This window comes from Elgaria multicarinata, chromosome 8, assembly GCF_023053635.1.
Source record: "Elgaria multicarinata webbii isolate HBS135686 ecotype San Diego chromosome 8, rElgMul1.1.pri, whole genome shotgun sequence".
Taxonomy (NCBI): Eukaryota; Metazoa; Chordata; class Lepidosauria; order Squamata; family Anguidae; genus Elgaria; species Elgaria multicarinata.
Genome location: NC_086178.1, coordinates 53,542,511 through 53,565,389, shown reverse-complemented (window position 1 = coordinate 53,565,389; position 22,879 = coordinate 53,542,511). Strand labels below are relative to the sequence as shown.

Below are 22,879 nucleotides of genomic sequence, written 5' to 3'. Positions count from 1 at the left end.
TACTTCATATGAAATAAAAAAAGATATTAGAAATGGAAAACCGAAGAAATAACAATGTCAATCAATCTTTCAAACATCTTTTATCTAAAGGAAAATGTTTTTTGGCATCTGAGAATTTATTTGGCCAGAAACTTATGAATTTATAAAGTGTGAGAAGAAGAGAAGTTAGTGACATTTGTAAGGAAAAGCATTAAGAAAAATCAAAATGAAGCAACTAAGAATGGCAAGAGGCCCAAGAGAGGAGAATTGGAGAAAAGGGTGTAAGAACGCTAAGGCTTTATTGATCTGACATCACTCTTGTGGTTTGAGGAAAAATAAAGTTATGAAACTTACATAATCAAAAGATGCCACAATTTGCATAAACAGAAGTACATTCATGAAAGCAACAGAATCACAAAAGTCTTAATGCCCTATTAATTTTGCAGTCTTCAATAACTTTGAGAGAAAATATCATTTTAGGTCTGCAGTGGAAACACATTGTTTGCTTCATTAAAATATACATTTATTTGAAAATGTATATTTCTGAAGTTGGGCAGATTGATTTGACATTTTGTTTTACAATGAGTTATCAAATGTGATATTCACAACGTATCTCATTTTAAAGTACAAGAATTGTGGCTCTCCTACCAGAACTGAGGGTGCAATGGAAAAACAACAACCCTGAATCTATTTGACACCTGCAACTGTGTCAGTCAGTTCAAGGAATGATACCAAGCCCAGCTCAAACCTGAAAGACTTAGCTCTACCACAAAACCTCAAATGAGGAAAGTCCCTATGTATTCTCAGTGTTTCACCCTCTGTCTAAGTAGTACCTTTTCTCTGGGCTCATGAGAAAGGTAAAGGTGACTCATAGAATCTTGATGTCCAGTGGTGAATTCAACCCAAAGCTCGATGCAGAGACCTGCTGCTTTTCAGCATACTTCAATCTTTACCAAATCTCTATATTCCTCTGTGGACTTCTCCATCTCTTTCACGTGCAAAGAAGGCCACTTTCATGAATTCCAGCCATCCAGATGCTGTTCCATTTGCCGAAATCAAATTCAATCGCAAGTAATATGCATCATCGCCCCCTTCAGTTTTACTCAGCAGTTTTGCAAACATACTAGAAAAAAACTAGCATTTGATAGAAAAATTGTCTATGAAAGAGTCCCACTTGGTTTGTCACCATGGATCATAATTCCACATGTGCTGCCATTTCTGTAGAAAAGAGGAAAAGGAAAAATATGAATGACAATATAAATATATATATGAGAACTATTTGGTATTTAAATATCACATTGCTCTCTACAAAAAAAGCAGCCAATATACTCTCATGCTAAAGATCAAAACAATTGAGGGACAAACTACCATTCCTCCTTGAGTTGTCCCCTACTTTGGTCACTACAGCCACCCCACCTCTTGAATAAGTTGCCATTGGGGGTCTGCCAGGCCCTATCACTGCAGGCTTTTAAGAAAGGGCTGAAAACATAATGCTTTACTCTGACATTCCCCTGATATGTTTACTGCGGTTGCTGTTTTCATTGCTGTTTTTAATACTGCATTCGTTTTCATTATGTGTTTTATTGCTGAATGCTGCCTTGGGAGGGCTCTTGTCCTGAAAGGTGGCCAAGAAATATTTTAAAGAAATAAACAGCCACCATCCAGGGTGAAGAAGATCCTTCCCATGGCAAATGAGCAATTTGCTATGGTTGGACATCAGCAAGCACTCAAGCAAAAGAATAACTTCAAGCTTATGCATGTAAATAAAACATGGGATAAATTCATGAGCAACATCAAGAAACAAAATAAACAAAATTCTTATAATTTTCCTTCCACTCAGATCATGTTTACATGGCTCATAATAGCATAAGACATCTTCTCCATTGTGCTTTATAATGGTCCAAGGTGAGATTTCACTTCTCAGAAAATGGGTAGACAACAGCTTTGGTGCCATACCGCACGGTCACAAGATACACACCTAACCTCAATAGATAAACAGCTGCATCTCAAAACAGTCTGTGTGCGGGAAACAATTACCTTCTCGACTCGGCTGTTTTGTTTCATTTGTTGTAAAATGTGCTCCCGTTTCTTTCTCTTCGTGGAAACGACTGTACAGCTGCTTAATTTCTTGATCGTAATCCTGCCACTCAGGAACAATCCTCATAGCTGCCTGCAGTTTGGGCTCTTTGGTCATTGGATTATTGCACTGCAATGTAACATTGAAGTCAATGGCAACAAATGTGTGCTGTTCATACAAACAGGATGAAAACTTATTGAAGAGTGTCTATATAACTCAAGTCCCAAATAGGAAAACTATGCTGCAACTCTATTTGAATTTCACTATTACCATCAAGGGCTACATTTTTTCCAGATTAAACAAACTTTGTAAAATCCCACAAATTAAGGAAATGTGTCCCTGCCCTCAGACTTAGTAATGCGCTTACTGCTAGATGGCAGGAGCTTTATTATGAGTGGCGTCAATATATGCTTCTGGGCCCCAAGCGAATGTTTGGCATAAGAATGGCCCCTGGAAACACAGAAACGGGTCATTCCTCATTGGAGTGATGAAGGCTTTGTTTTTGGGGGGGGGGAGTGAGTACAAAAAGCAATATAAGTGCTAAAAAAGTACCCCTGCTGTTTTAATAAATTGTAACACATGAACACATTTCACTATTATTTGTGAACCGCCCAGAGAGCTTTTGTGAACTGCCCAGAGAGCTCCGGCTATTGGGCGGTATAGAAATGTAATAAATAAATAAATAAATAAATATTAGTTAATTGTAGCATGAACTGTCTACACAAGGAGCCTTACCAGATCAATGGTTTTTGCTCTCTTCTTTGAAGCATCATCACACCATGTTTCACACCAAAGCCACTCTTGTGGGAGTGATTTAATGGGTACCTGATGGATCATGTTGTTGGGCAAGTCCTGTTGAAAGAAACACATAGTTAATACTTATTTTAAAAAGTGCGAAGTTATTTAAGTTAGTACCCTTTTGCAGGGCTTTTGAACAGAGCTACAATCAGATGGACACTAAGATTAGTCCATGCACAAAATGTTTCTGTTATACAGAACTTTAAAAAACACAGTACATGGCAAGAAATTATATTGTGTTCTACGATCTGCCCGTGTGGCTTTCGGTGCATAGGAGGTTTAGGAACAAAAGCCAAGGTTGAAAGATTATAGTTATGAAAATATGGAAAAACCGGAACACCCAGACAGACCAAACCAGCAATGGAGAACATGTAGCTATTACTCTTGTTTCAAGCCTGGCAACTATATACAACCATAAATTGTCTTTATTTAAAAGCTAACAAACTCACAAACTATTTATGTATTTATTGCATTTCTCTAGCAGTGAATAGCCAAAGCTCTCTGGGCAGTTCACAATAATTAAAACCATAAAATACAACATGATAAAGTACAACATAAAAGTTTAAAACTACAGTATAAAATAAAAAACAAAATGAAACCTAGCAGCAATGAAAAGATTTAAAATACAGTAACGGATTTAAAGAACAACAGAAACTGAAAGACTTAACGGTCATGCTGTTTTTATCTGTGTATTTTTCTGAAACGCCCAGAGAGCTTCGGCTATTGGGCAGCATAGAAATTAAATGAACAAATAAAAATGCTTGGGAAAATAAGATCTTCACTGAAAAGAGCACAATGAAAGCCCCAGGCAAGCTTCGCTGGGAAACTCATTCCACAGCTTGGGTGCCACGACAGAAAAGGCCCCCTTCTTAGTAGCAACCTCCATTGCTTCTTTTGGTGGGGGCTCCCGAACAGCCACTGATTGGATACAAACCATAGATCTCATGCAACTGTAGTGCTTTCTTCCTGAAAATGTCCTTTTTCTTAGACAACCCTCACGATTTGTTTTTTTCTGATCACCTCCATCCACTGCCCCCCTTATCTCTTTGTGTTCCTCAGTAGGCAAACTCTAGAGCTCTCCTAATGCTTGAACTCCGCGGACACCTTAAAAATTATTTTTTTAAAAAATTGACATCTGCCTTTCACAAGCAAAACTGTCCTAAAAAGTAATACTTTGACTCATAGAATGTTAGCCTCTTTATGAACAGGAGATTATAAGTTATCAGACTCTCAGAAAGATTTGACTATTGTAATTAAAGTGTAATTTCCTTCTCATCAAACCCAGGTGAGGCAGTGGCTGTTCTGAACCAGTGCCTGGGCACGGTAATGGACTGGATGAGGGCTAACAAACTGAGACTCAATCCAGACAAGACAGAGGTACTGTTAGTGGGTGGTTCATCTGTCCGGCGAGGTGATGTTTGCCCTGTCCTGGACGGGGTTGCACTCTCCCTAAAGGATCGGGTCCGTAGTTTGGGGGTGCTCATGGATCCAGAACCGTCACTTGAGGCACAGGTGAACTCAGTGGCAAAGAGCACCTTTTATCAGCTTAGGTTGATATACCAACTACGCCCTTATCTGGACAGAGATAGCCTAGCTACAGTTATCCATGCTCTGATAACCTCTCGCTTGGATTACTGCAATGCGTTATACGTGGGGCTGCCTTTGAAAACTGTCTGGAAGCTTCAGCTGGTACAAAACAGAGCAGCCCGTTTAGTAACAGGGACTGGCCGGCGAGATCACATTACGCCAGTCCTTTTACAACTTCATTGGCTGCCAGTCCAGGTCCGGGCCCGCCCGATTCAAAGTGCTGGCATTGACATTTAAAGCCCTAAACGGTTTGGGGCCAGGTTATCTGAAGGAACGCCTCCTCCCATATGTACCTGCCCGGACCTTAAGATCATCTACAGGGGCCCTTCTCCGTGAGCCCCTGCCAAAGGAAGTGAGGCAGGTGGCTACTAGGAGGAGGGCTTTCTCCGCTGTGGCACCCTGGTTGTGGAATGAGCTCCCCAGAGAGATCCGCCTGGCGCCTACACTGTACTCCTTTTGTCGCCAGCTGAAGACCTTATTATTCTCTCAGTATTTTAACACTTATTTTTAACTTAAATTTAAATTTTACTGTTTTAACTCTGTATTTTAATCTTATATCAATTTTCCTGTGTGGTTTTACCCTGGTTGTGCTTTTTATACTGTATTTTGTATTTGTGCTTTTAACCTGTTGGTTGTTTTATTATGGTTTTAATTTTTGTGAACCGCCCAGAGAGCTTCGGCTATTAGGTGGTATAAAAATGTAATAAATAAATAAGCAAGTACCTGATCAAGGTTGGAGAGACTGTTGGGATCCTGACTTAACCCTTGATACTGCCCTCTGAGCCGATCTCCAGCCGCGATCTTCCTGAACTTCTTCAGGTCCACAACGTAGAGAGCGCTAAAAACACAGAGAGCAGCTGTTTGAGCCACTGTACATGAATGCTATGTTAACAGGTAAAATGCAAAATATATTCAGGTTAGACTCCCAGAATAAATAGATCAAAAGTTTGTAAATTTTAAAACAACTCTAAAACAGAAAGCATCGCATCTCTTCTATGTGCATGTGTTCCTCATTACTGTCGAAAAGTAAACCCACATGTCTTTGGATAAAAGAAGTTTTATAGCTACAAGATGTTCACTTTATAAAAAGAAACAAAGGAAATAACTACCTTCACTTAAAAGGCATTCTACATTTTGTGATGGAACTCAGAAAAAAATGTGCACATCCTACAATTCACGCGCAAACACAACGCGTGCACATTTCAACACACTTTCACCAGTTGCACCAGCAGCAAGCAGTTAGTAATGTAGTTTTCAACTGCTTAAAACAAACAATATCAGGAAGAACAAACACCTTGTTACCTGATATGGTATTTTCTTCCAGCCAAGTGACTTGCCCAGTATCCTGACTTCCAGAATCGGTAGCCATCCATCTCTCTGCGGCTTTCACAGAATGGTGTGTAACCATAGGGTGCCCCATCTAAGTTGAGATCTCTTAGCTCCTTCAGGTCTGTTCGCACAATCTGAAGAAAAGTAGTTCATACACTACCTTCAATTTCAATTTTCAGTATTCTTATGAGAACTTGGGACTGGGACCTCCCAAAATTATGACGTTGTATGCAACTAGCTAAAGGCCCATCAAGATTGATGAGTTGGGTACAGAGGGAGAGTCCCAGTCCCCAACCCTACTCTCTAGTCTCCCATCCACTACGAAAGCCATGGCTATAGGTAGAGCAAGCCAGACCTGCTTTGCAAAACCTGGACCTGCCTCTGAACTGAACAAGGCCTGAGGTGGTAAAGAATCATTCCTTCCCTACTTCCAGAAGTTGCACTGCCACCTACTCCACTTCTGCCATCCAAATATTATCTGGGGGGGGAGGGACATCAGAAACACACTGCCCTGTTCCCTCTTGCCCTGGAACTGCCTTCAGAAGAGTGAGGAGAAGCCATGTGCACCTGCTGCTGCTTCTCTCCACTTTGTATCTCACAATCCGATAATGGAAATAGTGTAATAAAAGTTGACCTGAGCAATTGGTTGACAGGCAATAATCTGAATGAGTTCATATCAGTTCTTGTTAGGGAATACAAACAGGTGTTGGAAGAGATATGGGATTGGCCTACCAGCTGCTGCTGTCAAAAAGGAATTCAAGTCAGTTTAGCTGTGCATTGCCTCCTAGAAGCATTTTAAGAGCTGGATTTAATTCTTTTAATACTCTATTCTGCTGCAGGTTTTAATATGGTTTTATGATGATGTAATGTTTCTATTCTTTGCTGCTGGTTTTATCTTGGTTTTATTCTTACTGTTTTTATTTTTTGTTTTAATGTTAGTACTGTATGTTTTTAACGTATTATACACTGCCCAAAGAACTTCAGTTATTGGGCAGTTTAAAAATACAGTAAATAAATGAAATGTATGAAATTAATTAAATAAATAGGGGCAGAGAACATTTGATGGTTTGCTCCCAGGCTGCAAGTTTCCTAAAACAATCTCCCTCTTTCCTCAAAACTCTCCTGCACATGCCAGCAATTCTGTTCAGGCAGGAGAAGAGAGGGAGGCGACCGGTTTCATTTATAACACACCAAGTCATGTGTTTACAAGCACTGAACTAGTAATTTTTGAGACCACTTACCTGGTCAGCATCTACAAACATGAATTTATCAACACCAAGGGGGAAAAGCACATCCAGAAAAAGGATTTTGTAACCCCAGATGATGCGTTGCTTCTCTGTTTGCTGGTGAAGCCATCGAGGCCATTTGTACTGGACTAGCTCATACTGGAAATTGTACATTTCAGCCATATATGGGATGAATTCCTGGAACAAAATAATGGTTACTGGTCCTAACAGCTTTTGATATGAAGACAATATTTAGAGCACTTTATTGCAAAGCAAAATACCAAACATCCTTAAAGAAGCCAGATATATGGGCAGGATCTACACTACAGCTATATAATGGTATTGAAATGCACTGACGACTGTTGGGGCCCATGACACATTCCATATACCATTTTCAAACTGCTTTCAAAGTGTTATATCCTGCTTAGTGTAGAATCTGGCCATGGTTGTGAAAACTTCTCATAGATAAGGGTGGAAGTACAAGCTGAATGGCAGGCGTCTACGAATTTTGGCTGAGCTTGGTAACCAGTCATGATTCGTTTTCTCACTTCCTGCTTCAAAGAAGCACATCTGCTTTGGGATTCCTTTGGGAAGGGTAAGTGGGTTAGAAGCAATAAATGAAGTGAAATAAAATGAAAAGTAATCATGTTTCTTTTGTACTGCCCAGTACAGGGGTTTTACACCAAAGGAATGGTGTAAGTGAGCAGTTTGTGAACATTTCTAGCAGCCCCTTCCAACCAATACACGAGCACTTATGCTGCATCTTAGTACAAGATGTAGGTGGATGCCATTTTGAAAGAGGCATACTCTGCCTCCCTGAGCTGCCAGACAAGTCTTTTTTAATGTATTTTTCCTATATTGGAATATATTAGAAGCTTTTCCAGCTGATTTCCAGAATTAAATTTATGGTCACCATAGTACTTGATTTCCAGGTTACTGTGAATGTAGCCGTTCCCCATCACCCTCATTTCTCTTTTATCATCCCTGCTTTGAAATATGTTAGGAAACCCCTACCTTCAACTCAGGGAATTTATTGTAATTGGGAAAGATGCATGAAAGTAAAGATATTATTTTAACAACAAATAAGTTATGTACAGCCTTGTTAATGTGTCTGTTCTCCCCTGATGTCTCTGTGCAAGTGTTCTAATTTTTTAATGCTACAACAGAATGAAACTACAAAGATGTGGACAACAGCAAGTCTATTTCCTTCCTGTGGCCCAGTTCAGAGAAATTAAGAGATGGAATGTGATCTCTCACACCTCTTAACTGTGCAGATTGATAGTCAAAGCAAGCTCTTGTGGGAGTAAATGAAACATGCCTTAAATGCAAGCTGCCTTAGTGCCATGGTTTCTCTAGTGATCATTGTTGCAAGGCTGCATTCTTGTCAAAATTTTATCCTTTCTCTGCATTAAGAAGGAAAGGAGAGGCAGCAAGGCCCCCTCCATCATCTCGGCTAGGACCAACTACCACTTGGCTACTCTCTCCTGCTGCCAGAAATGGTCTCCCCTAGTGGCCATCCCACTCAGCTGCATCAGAGAGAAAGATGAGGCAGCGAGGCCCATCTCCACTGGCCTCACTAGGACCAAGCGACACTCTCTGAGCAGCCATCCTACATTGTCAATACAACACTTCTCTGACTTCATGATCAACTGCTACCCAAATGTGCTTGTTTTCCTCTTCCCTTCCTTGTTTTGTATTAGATTATATACCTACAGGACCTGTTTGTTTTTTATAATATATATATATATATATATATATATATATATATATATATATCTTTGTTAAATGCCTAGAAAATTTTAGCTACATGAGGAAAAAAAACTATTTATAAAGGGATATCATTTGGAACCAGAAATACCTGAAAAGCCTGGATATTGATTCAGCTCGCAAATGTACTATTGTCTGATGCTCATTGCCATATTTTATTCAGCTTTGAGCATAATTAGCAAAACTTGCATATGCTTACAATGCAATATTCCAATCATTTCTACATATCCAAGCTTGTAACAGAAACTAGATTGCTCAACGGCTTGACACTACCCAAATGGTGTAAACAAAGGCCTTTAAAGATTGTCAACACCAAATATTCATAATACATCTAAGGCTCCATGAATTAATAAAGTGCCTTCCTACTTTGGGGCAAATTCTCCAAGGCTATTCCAGCAGCCACTGTGTATCCATCAAGGGGGGGGGGGGAAGAGAATCATGAAGTATGCCAAAGTAAGCCTTACATTTACTGTTGCGGTTGCCACTTTATAGCACAATCTTATAGATGGCTATTCAGACTTATGCCCTATTAAATTCAATGGGATTTACTCTCAAATAAGTGTGCATAGGATCACACTGTTGGGCTCTTCTCATACTATCAGTCCACGAAGCAATATATATTGAAGCACAGAGTTGGGCTTGGTCAGTAACATACACGTTATCACACTACTGCATTAGCGGGACCTTAACCAAAGAAAAGTTCAGAATAAGCAAAGTCATGTACCGAATACTCAGTTCCAACTGATAGTTGCCATGAAACTGCAGAGCTGAAGGGCAACATACTCTGGCCTCATCCATTGGTGGAGAACCATGGGCCAAATGGGGAGGGGCCTGCACCCCTATTTCTGGTTCCAAATGGATTCCTGCATTGAGCAGGGGGTTGGACTAGATGGCCTTGTAGGCCCCTTCCAACTCTGCTATTCTATGATTCTACCAGCCAGGAAGAACATCAGGGCAAAGGGGAGAACAACTAGGCCCCATAGATTGGCCAAAGAAGGAACAGCTGCAGTGCGGTCCTTCGTCTATCCCTGCCAGAAACACCAGCTATAAGACCTTTGTAACTAAGAACTCATGCCCAAGTTTCCTTTTTTCCTTCTCTCTCGCAACCCGTTTTCTTTTTGTGCCCTTGTCTTCTAGATTGCAAACCTGATAGCAGGGCTTGTCTAATTATTAACTTCATAAGCCATTCCAGAAGCTTCTTTTGGTTGAAGAGTGAGGTAAATATGCTTTAAAGTAACAAATAATGAACTCAAAGATGTGCAGCATTCTTCTTCCAAGTTTGCTAATGTCTGCAATGCTTTCCTTAAATATGTAGCCCAGCCCAATGAGTTTATATTAATTGCTCTATCAATAAATATATGGGATGAAAGGAGAGAATTTTTTAAAAGTGCTTCAGGCTTTAAGCAAAGAAACTATAACACTTTTCTTCTTGCAACAAACCTTAAATGAAGGTGACAAATAGTTCTTCAGGAACCAGAACTTCACTGGAGTCTGCGTGTGTTTCAGCACAGATAGCATCATTATGCTGTTATGGCCAATAAACAAACAAACAAAAAATGTGAAACCTATTAAGTATCTGGAAAAACTAGGACAAACCAGCAGCACAAACAACACAGTGCTATTCTTTTACATCTCGCTCCTTCATGTGATTTGTATTTGTTATACATCAATACTTGTGTAACCTCTGAACAAGCACTCCCTCTGGAGGAGTTTGACTGTCACAAAACTCATTGAGAGGTGGTAAAATGACTCTTGCACCCAAACTGAAAGAGTCAGCTGCTTGAAGCTGTTCTTGCAGAAAGAACTGAAGGGAATGAAAGCATGACAGGTTCTAGGAATTCCCCACTAGCACTGCAGCTTTGGGAATCTGTGTGAAAACAAGCCATTGGACCCTGCCTAGGTTTAAGACACTTTACTTCTTTTAAAAATCTATTTTTAATGTGTTTTTATTTTATTTTATGTTGTATACCACTTTAAAATTTTGAATGGGGAGTGGTATATATTGTAAATAAATAAATAAAAATAAACAAACAACTCTCAAGTTGTTGTTGTTGTTATTATTATTATTATATTATATTTATTTGTATCCCGCGTTTTGCCCAATGCTGGGCCTCAAGGCGGCCATTACCCCACCATTGACTATTGTGTTGTCTGACTGCAGCCACAGAGTCCCCAAAATTGCCACATGCAATGAAGTTTCCAATCTTAATAACACACTACTGATTCTAGACTAACCGGAGAAATCTTTCATATAGATGCCCTGATGCCACGGAAAATATGTTGATCACATCATCCTTATCTTGTTTCACCTCTTCTTTCTTTTGTCCACCTGTAAACCCCCTATAAAGGAAGGGGTGGGAAGAAACAATGCTTATACAGCAATCTGCAATGTCACATAAGGCAGCCAGGTTCCTACTTCCATTTTGTGTCCTACACTTAGCCAACAGTGGTTGGGATTGTTGCAGGCACTGGGTGCCTGGGCAGCAAAACAGCTGGGTTGGGCTTACTGAGGATAATAAATATATATTTAAAAAATCTGATAATAAAATTATCTATGCAGTATATATTATACACACATAAAAACAATAAGAAAGAACACACTGTTGTTATGCTCTAAAGAATAATACATCAAACCAATGAGAAAGAATACAACATGGCTGTGTTACAAAGGCCTAACCATACCAAAAACAACCAATACCAAATAAACCAAACACATTTCGATATACAGTCTTCCTCAGTGGTCTAGTGTATAAGAGGTATGCCCCAAAATAAACAAATATATGTGTACAGACACACTGTATATGACATAGTCAGTACAACTACCATTGCAGGACACTGCAGTGTTAAGGCCAATTTATTCATCTTGCCAATCCTTCCTCTAGAACAGGTACCAGCAGAAAGGTCACCTGTTATAATAATAAATAACTGCAAGGGAGCCAAAGGCTTCACTATAAAGAACTGTTTTAGAGCACGGCAAGGCACTGCAGCAGTCATACAAATGATAGACTGATAAAAAATAAAATAGCTCTGGATGCTTCCCACACAGAAGCTTGCAAGCTATCTGCTATCTCCAAATTATTCCTCAACCCAGATGCTAAAAACCAGAGTGTACAAAACTCCAAAATCTACCCTTTCTTGAATGTGAGACATTTGGTTCAAATACAAAATTTCATAGCGCTTGCCTTTGACAGCTCATGACATCATATATCAGTCTGTCAGAGAAAAGCAATGAACAGTTCTGTGGAATCCTCAATGATTTACTGCTATGGCCGTTTTTAACCACCGCCCTAAGGACTGCATGCATTTTATAGCAGCTAAAATTAAACAATCAAGCAATGTTTCAGAATCATAAGACTTGACAGGTAGTGAAGAATAAACAAGCATGTTTACCATTTAAGAGATTCCCAAAATCCAGATTCATTTTCATTAGTTCCATCACTTAGTAAATCTTCATTTAGCATATCTAATTTTTTCTGAACCTACAAAGAAGGAACAACAAATTGGCTTATGTTTCTTGTTAAAACCTACCAACAGTTATAAAACACTACATGGTTTGCTATATTGTTCTTTCACTTAGAATTGTGCCACAGTTTAAATTTAAGACAAATTAAAATCTTGGGGTGGGGGATGTTTAATAAAAAAACTCAAGGTAAAATCCAACCAACTATAAAGGCTTGAATGGAAAACTAAATATCAGCTATGTCTGTCATACAAATTGCAAGCTACCATAAAATAAATGAACATCTTGCAGTTCACCAAAGCTTTTCTACTGAAGTAGGAATGCAATACAAGAACTAAACGCAAGAACAGATACAAATGTGGAATTAGAAGTAATAAACAGGGTGTGCCTAGAACACACTATAATGTGAGGTATAGATGGCTACAGATAAAACATGCAGAGACATACTGATTCTATACCATTTTGCATGTACAGGATTACCTCTGGTTTATCCCGTGTGTGTGTGTGCGCGCGTGCGTGTGAGAGAGGGAGGAAATATAGATGAATGTACAGTATTTGGATTTTAATATACACACATACACACACACACTAAACTCAGAAATGCATGTCTGGCAAATATATTCAACACAAAAGGTTATTAAGTTGTTCTACACAAGGCATTATTTTATACATGCAGGGTCAAGTCATCTTTTGCATCCTCCCCACTCCATCCTGTTCATATTGCTCTATGTGCAGGACTTCCTTCTGCTGAACCTTCTCCCCATTAGCAGCCCTTCCGTGAATGGCAGAGTACACCTGTGGGGGAGCTGCACAGTTGTACATATAAAGGTCCAGCCAAAACTTCCCTTCATTGTTTTAGTGGGATGGTAAGAGTAAATCCTGGTAAGAGATGTACATTATGCAGCTTGATGATTATACAGCGGCCATCCCACTATTTATTTATTTATTTATTTATTTTATTTATTACATTTCTATACCGCCCAATAGCCGGAGCTCTCTGGGCGGTTCACAAAAATTAAAAACATTCAAAGTATAAACAACAGTATAAAACCATAATATAAAATACAATATAAAAGCTCAGACCAGATAAAAACAGCAGCAATGCAAAATTACAAATTTAAAACACCAAGTTAAAATTTATTTATAGACTGTTAAAATGCTGGGAGAATAAAAAGGTCTTCATCTGGCATCTAAAAACATATAATGTAGGTGCCAAGCGAACCTCCTTAGGGAGCTCATTCCACAGCCGGGGTGCCACAGTAGAGAAGGCCCTCCTCCTGGTAGCCACCTGCCTCACTTCCTTTGGCAGGGGCTCATGGAAAAGGAGTCCGGGCAGATATATATGGGAGGAGGCGTTCCTTCAAATAGCCTGGACCCAAGCCGTTTAGGGCTTTAAATGTTAATACCAGCACCTTGAATCAGGCCCGGACCTGGACTGGCAGCCAATGAAGCTGGAAAAGGACTGGCGTAACTGCGCTGCCCTGTCTTTGCTCTCTTGCTCTCAACTACAAAAGATTACATTTAAGGATTTGTTCTGCCTGTACAGCCCAGTATTAGATAGATAGATAGATGGATGGATAGGAGGACAATAATGCAGTGGTGTTTTTTTTTAAAAAAAGCATAATAAAGCAAATCTTATTGAAAATATGTGTCTGCTTCAAACTCACCTTCACTTTAATAATTTTGCTCTTGAAAGTGTTAATTACAACAACAACATCACTGGCATCTGGAAGAGAATCTGTACCATCATGGCTGAAATTAAATAATTAAAAACAGTTAGTTCAATAATCACCGTAGGAGGAGTGCTAATTTTGGGGCTCTTCTTTCCTATTTTTCATCATGAGCCCATCTCAAAAACGCTTTTCCTTCGAACAGTTCACGTTCCCAAAATGATATTTCAGACAGAATCATATAAACCCGAGCGTGGATACAGATGTTTATGAAACAATACATTTCACTCAACTGCCAACTGTTATCCAATTATTGGCAGCTTATGGAAGTTAAGAAAAGCCACGTGTACTGGACTCCTGTGTACCTCCAATCAGGAAAACTGGTGAGCTAATGCCATGCTGATAGGCAATATGGGTCTGAATGGATTTTGACCAGAACAACAACAACAAAAAGCAGAGCAGTTATTTTATTGCCCCACCTGTAAATTCTGTAGATATCCTCAGACCTTCCCTTTCTGAGTCTCAAAAACCAGGAACCAGGATTGGCTTTTAATTGGAAGTACCCCTATAAAGGGGAAAGAGAAAAGACGACATTCTAGAGACTAATTACATACTAAGTCTTACATTAAGTCAACAGAACAAGCTGAAATGCTGCTGATAATTACCATGTCATAGTAGTTACGCAAGAGTTACAAAGTAAACATGATGCTTTTAAGAATCCGATGGATGCCAAGTTACATCAAAAAAGATGTTCCATTGACTCTTGAGTTAGATCTTAGAAATTAGACAAATTAAACACAAGAAACCTTAGGCCTGCCTCGTTGTTTCTGACACTTTGGGTAGAAAAAATAAATTTATTTTTAACCAGGATGGCTAGGAACAATTATTAGACAAATATACACTGGGATTTATAATGTTCTGATAAGGACTCAAGGACTGCACAGAAGGATTATGTGAGTTAATCCCTGCACCATCCTTCCTAAGGACGGGAGCTTGGGCTGCATCCACCCACCTCCTTACAGTAACAGGATGAACATATGAAATGTTGTCTTTGAAAAGCATTCAGAAACAAAGTGCAAAATATTGCAGCCAGAGTTTTGACCAAAGCCAATTTCTTAGAACATGTATCTCCCTTATAGTATGAGCTTCACTTGTTTCCGATCTGTTGCAAAGTGCTGGTAAGGCCCTAAGCAGTTTCAGCTGAAGATAAGTGGAGGACTATCTCACTCCACATAAACATTCCTATCTGGTCAGATCTCCAAGAGACGCTCTTCTAGGCCCCACCATGATTAGCAGTGCAATAAATTGGATTCTGATTTGCACAAAATAGATCTAATATTTCTGCTTCTTTTGCTTTATTTACTAGCAGAAATCAGGATAAGATCAATTTTGAATAAGAACTGATTGTGATTATAATCTCTTTCTTTCAGGTGCACATGTCCCCAAACATTAATCAATGAAAGAAATTTAACTGCTTATCTCTCCTGGCCTCTAAAGGGAGAGTATCTAAATTAGTTTGCTCTCCTTTTGATGTAGTTTCCCATTCATTATCAAATTAAAATCCTTTCCTAGAATAATTTCTCCCTCTGCAGTATTTCAGATATGTTTATAAAAGGTAGCTGGTTGGCATTTGGAACACAAATATCCCCTGTATTTAATTTTTCTCCTCCTACTGATCCTACTAGCAAGAGGTATCGCCTGTTGGATCTTTTCCTATTATTTCAATATTAAAGTTCCCATTTCTTGATACAAGTAGCTACTCCTTTTGTCTTAGCTTGATCAGAAGCAAAATTCAGTTGTTTATTTAATGTCTTAATATTTGTTTTGTTTTTCTTATTGCTTTATATTTTCATGTATGCTGACTCAAATACTTTTGAAATGAAGGAGAAAGTCTTTATTAAAGATCTTGAATAAAACATTCTAATTCCATACAGTTTTCACCAAATATCCACCAGCTTTTGGACTAAAGTCTAAAAGTGCTTGTTAGGATTTGTAAATCTCTAAACAGCCTGGGACTACATATTTTATAGGGCACCTATCCACATATATAACTTCTCAGTACTAACACCTCACGAGGATACAACCACCCAGGATAAGGAATCTTTGTGGCCCCATTATCATGATCTCTCTCCAAAGGACACCAATTTTAACATGCTTTTCAGAAATGCTACAAGATAATTGTAGCATTAGAATTGTTGTTTTTAAATGGATACTGTTGTTTTTATACTGTTTTTTATGTTTTTGATGGTTTTTAAATTTTGTATACTTTTAATGTTTACTATTTTTAATTGTTGTAAACCGCCCAGAGAGCTTCGGCTGTGGGGCGGTATATAAATGTAATAAAATAAATAAATAAATAAATAATCCCTGGTTTGCATGTAATGACAACTGAAAGTATAAGTTCTCATTGAATCATGGGTTGTTGTTGTGAACCCTCCACTATTGATTGTTAACCACAACCAACCTAGAGCTCACAACCTAACAACAAACCATGACTTCTCTTCCTGGAATGTGGCCCCTGAGAGATTCTCCAAACCAGAATTCAGCTCTCGGTCTAAAATAGATCTCCTGCATGCAGATAGGATACAGTGAAGAGCTTCAGGATTCCAGCAAATTCCTTGATTGTCCATGTAAAAGTGTCAGTCACTTGGGCAGCCATCTGGGTATCCCTACATCTGTTTCAAAAGTTTTCCTACTTTATAGTTTAGTGAACAACGCACGTACCAAGTTGGCCATGACAATGGTGTCGACAACAACAGGGTTTGTTGATGTTCCTAGTGTAAACTGAAGACCTCGGGGAGGCTGCCCTGTAGTGATATCGTAGCAGTGCCCTTCTAAGAGGAGATGCTCCAATTCATATTCAGCTGCCACTACACTTTCCACCTGTGAAAAGAAACACCCTCTATTTCAGTGCTCAAAAAGCATAACAAGTTACAAAGAGTAATCGGCCACGGAGAAATGTAATTTAAAAACAGGATGAACTGTGAGAAATAAGATACATTTTTCGATTTTGCAACTAGCAACCTCAGATAACCAAGTATCTACACATAGTAGATAAGTGGTAACAAGACAGTCCCTTCCTTGGCATCTTAACTAAAGTCACATCTTCACAATGCTTCACCATTGAGAATTTAGAAAGTAAGTAAATATCTGTGCAGCTTGCCTTCCAAACTTCGCCACACCTGTTGATTACAGAAGATTTTAACATGGAAAGAATTTCTCCTCTCCAAATTTGAGCACACCCACATAATAATAATAGTAATAGTAATAATAATAATAATAATAATAATAATAATAATAATAATAATAATAATAATATTTATTTCTTACCCGCCTCTCCCTTTGGATCGAGGCAGGGAACAACATTAGAACAGGAATCCATACATCTTAAAAATTCATGATTTAACATTGATCTGGATAGGCCTGCCGGAAAAGGCTAGTCTTTAAAGCTGCCTTAAAATCACACAGAGAGTTAATTTTACGAATCTCCTCTGGCAGGCCATTCCACAATCTGGGGGCGACGTGCACATACACTGACTGGAACTTACCTCCTCTAAATAAATGTTGTCAAGATCATATGATGTCCTTACAGACTCCACCATCCAGCTCTCAGGAGTGTTTAGATTCAGAGTAAACAAGGGAGACTGAGGCATATCCAAGAATTTGGCAACTGGGCCAGGAACAAACAGTTTGTCTGCTGTGAAAGTGATCTCTGGCTCCAAAACATAGCGATAAAAACTAAAATTTAAAAATGGCAAATATCAGAGCATTTTACTGTCAAACCCAGCAGCTCCCACAATTTTTTCTTTATGTAATGCCTTTAAAGTCTACAACTTTGACTGCCACCCCCATTTCCACTCTGTGAACTGAGCAATAAAAACACTGCTGTGAAAAAGTATATTTGGACACAACCAGCCGTCCGGATTCTAAAGTTTTAAGGAGTGCTGCAGATCTTCCTTCTTCTACAAAAACTCAAGTCAAGGATTTGAGAAAGTTATGTATCTTTCATATCACTTATTCTTTACCTTACCCTTCTATGCATCTATTGGAAAGAGCAAGGAATGGAGCATAAACTATAGAGAAAGATACTGCTATGTTAAAGGCACCAAAGGAACGGAAAGTGGAAAATTGAAATGAAGCAAGAACTGTACTGATCAATGGATTCTACCGAAGGGAGCAGAGCAGGTGTTCCCCGATTTTTAAACAGAATCAGTGGTATAACAGCCTAAATCCTCAAACTTGCAAGCCACACAAAGCTCTTCCCTCAAGGAATATACTCTGGAATAACGTATTATAGGTAGTTATTTTAGCTGTGCTGCAATAGATGGCTGAACAGGAAATATTATTTTAATCATAATTCAATTCCGTTTCAAATTTCAGGAATTGTTTGCCGGACTAATATGTGTGCTACAATCAAAATCTTGCAAATTTAAACTACACTTCGGTTAATACAAGGCATGCTTTTTATGAGTCTCTCATTACCCTTAGCTATGGAGTTTAGCAGTGTGGAAGAACGTTGATTTTAGTAGGTGCAACACAGTGGCTGGGAATCAAAGGGCTGTGTGGTCTGCCACACCTGCATGGGGGGCTTCTCACCCTCTCTCGTCCACTGGCAGCATCCTGTGCTGGGAAGGAATAATGCTCCCCCGCTTGCACGGGCCTTCCTCTCAGCCTATTTATTTTTGTAACTTCTGCAAAACTGCTTCTAAGTTGACCGAACACTGGCTTCATTACAATGATTGTAAGGAATATTGTACTTGTCTTGTGCTTAATCTGTTGTCTCAGGATAACTTATACAAATGCTCCTTATACAAGACTTGTACAAATAGAATATTCCTTCCAATATGGAAATCATACATCGGTGTTATAGAAGAGAAATTAAACATTCTTGAAGCCCAAACATAGCTGGAGCCCACAGCCTTCTGAAAGAAGCATCGAAAGAATGTTTTTAGCATTAAAAAACCACTACAGTTTTCTATCATGTCGTATAAGGCTTGTTATTCCTCACCTTTTCAGAGGCATGTCAGAAAGTTTGGACTGACAATTCATAAAAACTCTGAGGTTCATGTTTATTAGTTTGTTCAACACCTTAAAAGAAAGAGGCAAGGCACACAAAGAGTTAAATTCACAGCGAAGTGTAGTTTTCATGTAATTTCCTATTTTTCCATTCCCCCAAATGTATCACTCTCTACAGGCTCATTAAGGCTGAATTGCTCCTATCATATGCTCTGGAGTAATCATACTAAGATTATTTAGACACAATCTAGGATAAAGGGAAAGGCTTTCTAAGGAAAATACAATACTAAATATGCAAATAAACCAAAGGGGGGGGGATGAAAATCTTGTTGCACAATGAGCTGAGACCCTCGTTAAATAGCTAAACTTTATTTCAAGTAATCTTCTTAGCCATTTTAGTTTTCCCCATGTTATAACACAATTGCTTTCAAATATGAAACAACTTAAGTCTCCCATGTTAAGCTTTACAAAAAAGACAATGGGTTTTCAAGAATTATTGTAGCAGACTAGTAAATTAAGGCAAGGTGACATTTGGTATCTTTTGAAAGCATTGCAGTCGGAAATGCCAAGCTGCCCTAGGTATTAAATATGAACTCTTCTGACACAGGTTTCTATGCAATTTATTCTGTAACGTTGTAGACTTCATACACAGCCTCTAGATGATTAGCCTATCTCTTGCAATAGAGAGAGCGGGGAAGAATAACATGCATGACGACAGAAAACATTCCAGCTCAGTTAACCCTCAACTACTGATTACTAGGAAAAAACAATATATTCACACCATAAGCAGTGGGGCAAGTCTTTGTGTTTCTCTGGTCGCAGGGTCAACAATAGCCACGACATCAAAATAGGTCTCCCCCTCATTTGGTCTCAGCTTAACTGCACTACAGAAGAAAAAGACAATGAGATATTTGCATGCTAGAATGTTTTTTCCCTTTAGCACATCACAGAAATATCAGCAAGGGTCCTATCAAAGAGTGCTTAATATATTCATCAACACCTTCTTTAAACAGGTATTAAATTGTCAACACACAGGAAAAAAATATGTATTACCTATTTAGTTTTTACAGTCCAAGTAATGTCTTAGCACTCTTTAATGCTAATAAGTAAAGAATCCCAAGTTAATTAGCCCCTTTTAAGATTATTTGCAATAGTTTATACGAACAGATTCATCCACATGAAATTCAATAAAGAACCAATACTATTAATTTTTTTACCTGTATCTGTCTTCAAAAAAATGGTATTCAATTCTTGCCTCTCCCTTTGGCTGAGCAGACAGAAGAGCATCCACCTTCATTACAAGATCACTTGCACTAAAGAAAGAATTTTCATCTATTCAATATTTCCTTTCTGTGGTTTCTTCAAGTGATATTGTTATATAGAAACTAAAAACACACTACATGCTTTTGCAAAAGGTAAAATGGCCCATGGCTTGGATCACCAAGCATGAGCTAAATGACACCACCTTCACATTTCTGCCGACTTAATCCACCAGCTGCAGCCCCCACCCCTCAGATGCAAGGCTCCTCAACATTTGAGAGGGGCACAGAGAGCTGCAATGAGAGGGAAAAGGCAGAAACACCCTGTTTTGCAAGAAAAAACCTGTCCACAGTTCATAGGATCCAATCCATTATGAGTAGCATTTAAACGGAACGAAAACTTTCAAAGTGGGGGCTTGGTGCACACTTAGACCTGGTTTGCGCATAATGACAGGCCCATGGATTAAACAAGCCATGGGCTGTCATGCACAAGCAGGAGAGAGCAGGTGTGCTGCATCCTGCATGCCCTCCATTTCCTCTTTTACCCCACCACCCACGATTGGCTCCTTTGTAGGTTGTACAGTGTGACATGCAAACCTGGACCACTGGGGACTTTAGGGGCTAAACAACCCAGCACCCTGAAGTCCCACATCACAACAACCTAGGAGCAGGCCGATCCTAGGTTGTTGATTACAAATGGAAGTGGCTGGCGTGCTCCCAATCATCCACAAAAGCCTATGGGTTATTTAACCCATGGGTTGTCATTAGCGAACAGGCTTAAAAAAATGGAGAGAAGCTCTGTCTTATTGATTGTTAGGTTAGCCCCCTAACAACCAATGAAAACACCTATAGAAACCAAATGCCATTTCCTATCTCTTTGCAGTTTGCACATTTTTACTTACAGATCTTCCTCCACTCCTAACTGCTGAACATGAGATTTTATTTTCTGTCCAGAAGTCTTTAAAATAATATTCTCTAGCAAGTGGAAGTCATCCTGGTTAAAAAGCTCACCATCTTCCAATGGACCAATAATCTAAAGAGAAAATGGAATGGTAGACTCAGGGCAGTAAGGCAGACAATTGCTGTGAATAAAACTTCAGAAGGATCTGAACCAGACACATCCTGTGAAAAGCACAGTATCCCAACATGTACGGCACTTTCAAAGGTCACATTGTGCATACCTGTGCTAGCTACAACACCAACCGCCTCCTGCCGTATGAACCTACTCAGATCATGATCTGCGGTCCTGCTTAGTGTTGCCCTATCACGTGAGGTCAGGCTGTTTTGGTGGTGGCCTCCAGCTCTAGTGTGCTTTCCTGCAAGAAGTCTGTTTGGCTTCCTTCGTGCTGAACTTACAATACATCCTGGAAATGTACAATGCCTCAGTGTTTGGGCTCAGTGATAACTGAACAGGGATTTGGCAGGGCTTGCCTGAAGAATCAGGCTGCTGCTTGATTGCATATTTGTTGCAATAGTTTTATTTTGCTTTTTATTGATATTTTCTTTAGCTACCTTGATGGACAGAAAAGTGGGATACATTTTTTAAAAATTTATAAAAACATTTCTAGATTCCCTTTTATATTAACAAGGGGACCCAGAGCTGTTTACAGCGACAAACAAGTAAACAGAAGTTCAGAGACTGACATGATATAAAACATTTAACTGGCAACCAGCTAAGAAAAACTGGCAAGTAAAACAAACTGCTTCCAGTCTTTACAAATTGTATAGCTGCCTATTTAATTCTCGCTGCTAGGAATACTTCTTGATACACCTATATTTGACTAATGCGGCACATTAAAACATAACAGTACAGTCACAAAGTTGTTCTTTGGATCTGTTACCTAGCCAATACTGGAAAATAATCTAATTGCTGTGGGAATGTGTATCATCCTGAGAAGATTAATGCTACTGTGAAGGCCATAATTAGCAACAAAATTGAGGGTTCATGGTGCTTATTGGGATAGTGGTCATTAAAATCCCAAGCCCTGAGATATATTATTCATATAGCTGGAAAGTTTTGTAGATTGCCCTAAGAAAAACTCTAATCATCATATAAATTTAAGTCTGAAGCCCATTCATTTTAAAATGTGGGCAGTAGTTCAATTAAATTAGAACAGGCTTCTTAATGACCATACTGTCTTGGGGATATTGAAAGCTACTGTTATATACATCTGGAGAGCACCAACTTGGAGAAGACTGAATTAGAATGAACCCAGCCATTAATGCCATCCTGAACCCATAATACATAACCATAATACACTAATGATTTTTCATTCCTGGTACTCTTCCACCACATTTAAGATCGAAGGAGTGAATTTCATTATTTTATCAGTTGTGTGTTAATTTAAAATTCTAAGTATCCCTGAGTGCGAGGAATTAACTGCGGTGAATATGTTACTAAATATTGCTGGAAGTGAAACACTTCCTCTCTCAATTTTAAATACAATTTGCTCACCCTTCCATTGCTAATCACTGCCCTTTGTCCTTTCTTCAGTTTAAGAACATCCCTGGAGTACATGGCATGTGAAAGCACAAAATCCACTTTGGGAGATTCAAAGGCAGCTTTAAAGGTATCGATATCCATACCCTGGAAAGGGGGAAAATATCATTAGTAAAAGGCCATTAAGAGACAGGGCACTGTATGTCTACAAAATGCTCTATGATTGCCTCAGAAGGAAGCTGGAGCTCTAGAAAGGAAACAGGGGGAGTTT

The 22,879-nt window shown here is 39.0% G+C and overlaps 1 protein-coding gene across 2 annotated transcripts in view; it reads right to left on the bottom strand.

Annotated features, from left to right (window-relative positions):
• Positions 1-63: 63 nt before the first annotated feature.
• The window catches only part of UGGT1 (UDP-glucose glycoprotein glucosyltransferase 1), a 55,928-nt gene continuing 33,112 nt past the window's right edge, over positions 64-22,879 (bottom strand). For both annotated transcript variants that reach the window (XM_063132434.1, XM_063132435.1), the window contains 18 exons: positions 22,624-22,755; positions 21,071-21,201; positions 20,127-20,222; positions 19,691-19,793; positions 18,902-18,981; positions 17,442-17,631; positions 16,618-16,776; positions 14,373-14,458; positions 13,891-13,975; positions 12,154-12,242; positions 10,999-11,103; positions 10,204-10,288; positions 7,012-7,194; positions 5,744-5,904; positions 5,165-5,279; positions 2,792-2,908; positions 2,017-2,185; positions 64-1,197 (listed from right to left, as the gene is read on the bottom strand). In XM_063132434.1, the coding sequence (XP_062988504.1) occupies positions 1,172-1,197; positions 2,017-2,185; positions 2,792-2,908; positions 5,165-5,279; positions 5,744-5,904; positions 7,012-7,194; positions 10,204-10,288; positions 10,999-11,103; positions 12,154-12,242; positions 13,891-13,975; positions 14,373-14,458; positions 16,618-16,776; positions 17,442-17,631; positions 18,902-18,981; positions 19,691-19,793; positions 20,127-20,222; positions 21,071-21,201; positions 22,624-22,755 (2,112 nt within the window). In that variant the 3' untranslated portion in view covers positions 64-1,171. The remainder of the gene's footprint in view (positions 1,198-2,016; positions 2,186-2,791; positions 2,909-5,164; positions 5,280-5,743; positions 5,905-7,011; positions 7,195-10,203; positions 10,289-10,998; positions 11,104-12,153; positions 12,243-13,890; positions 13,976-14,372; positions 14,459-16,617; positions 16,777-17,441; positions 17,632-18,901; positions 18,982-19,690; positions 19,794-20,126; positions 20,223-21,070; positions 21,202-22,623; positions 22,756-22,879) is intronic.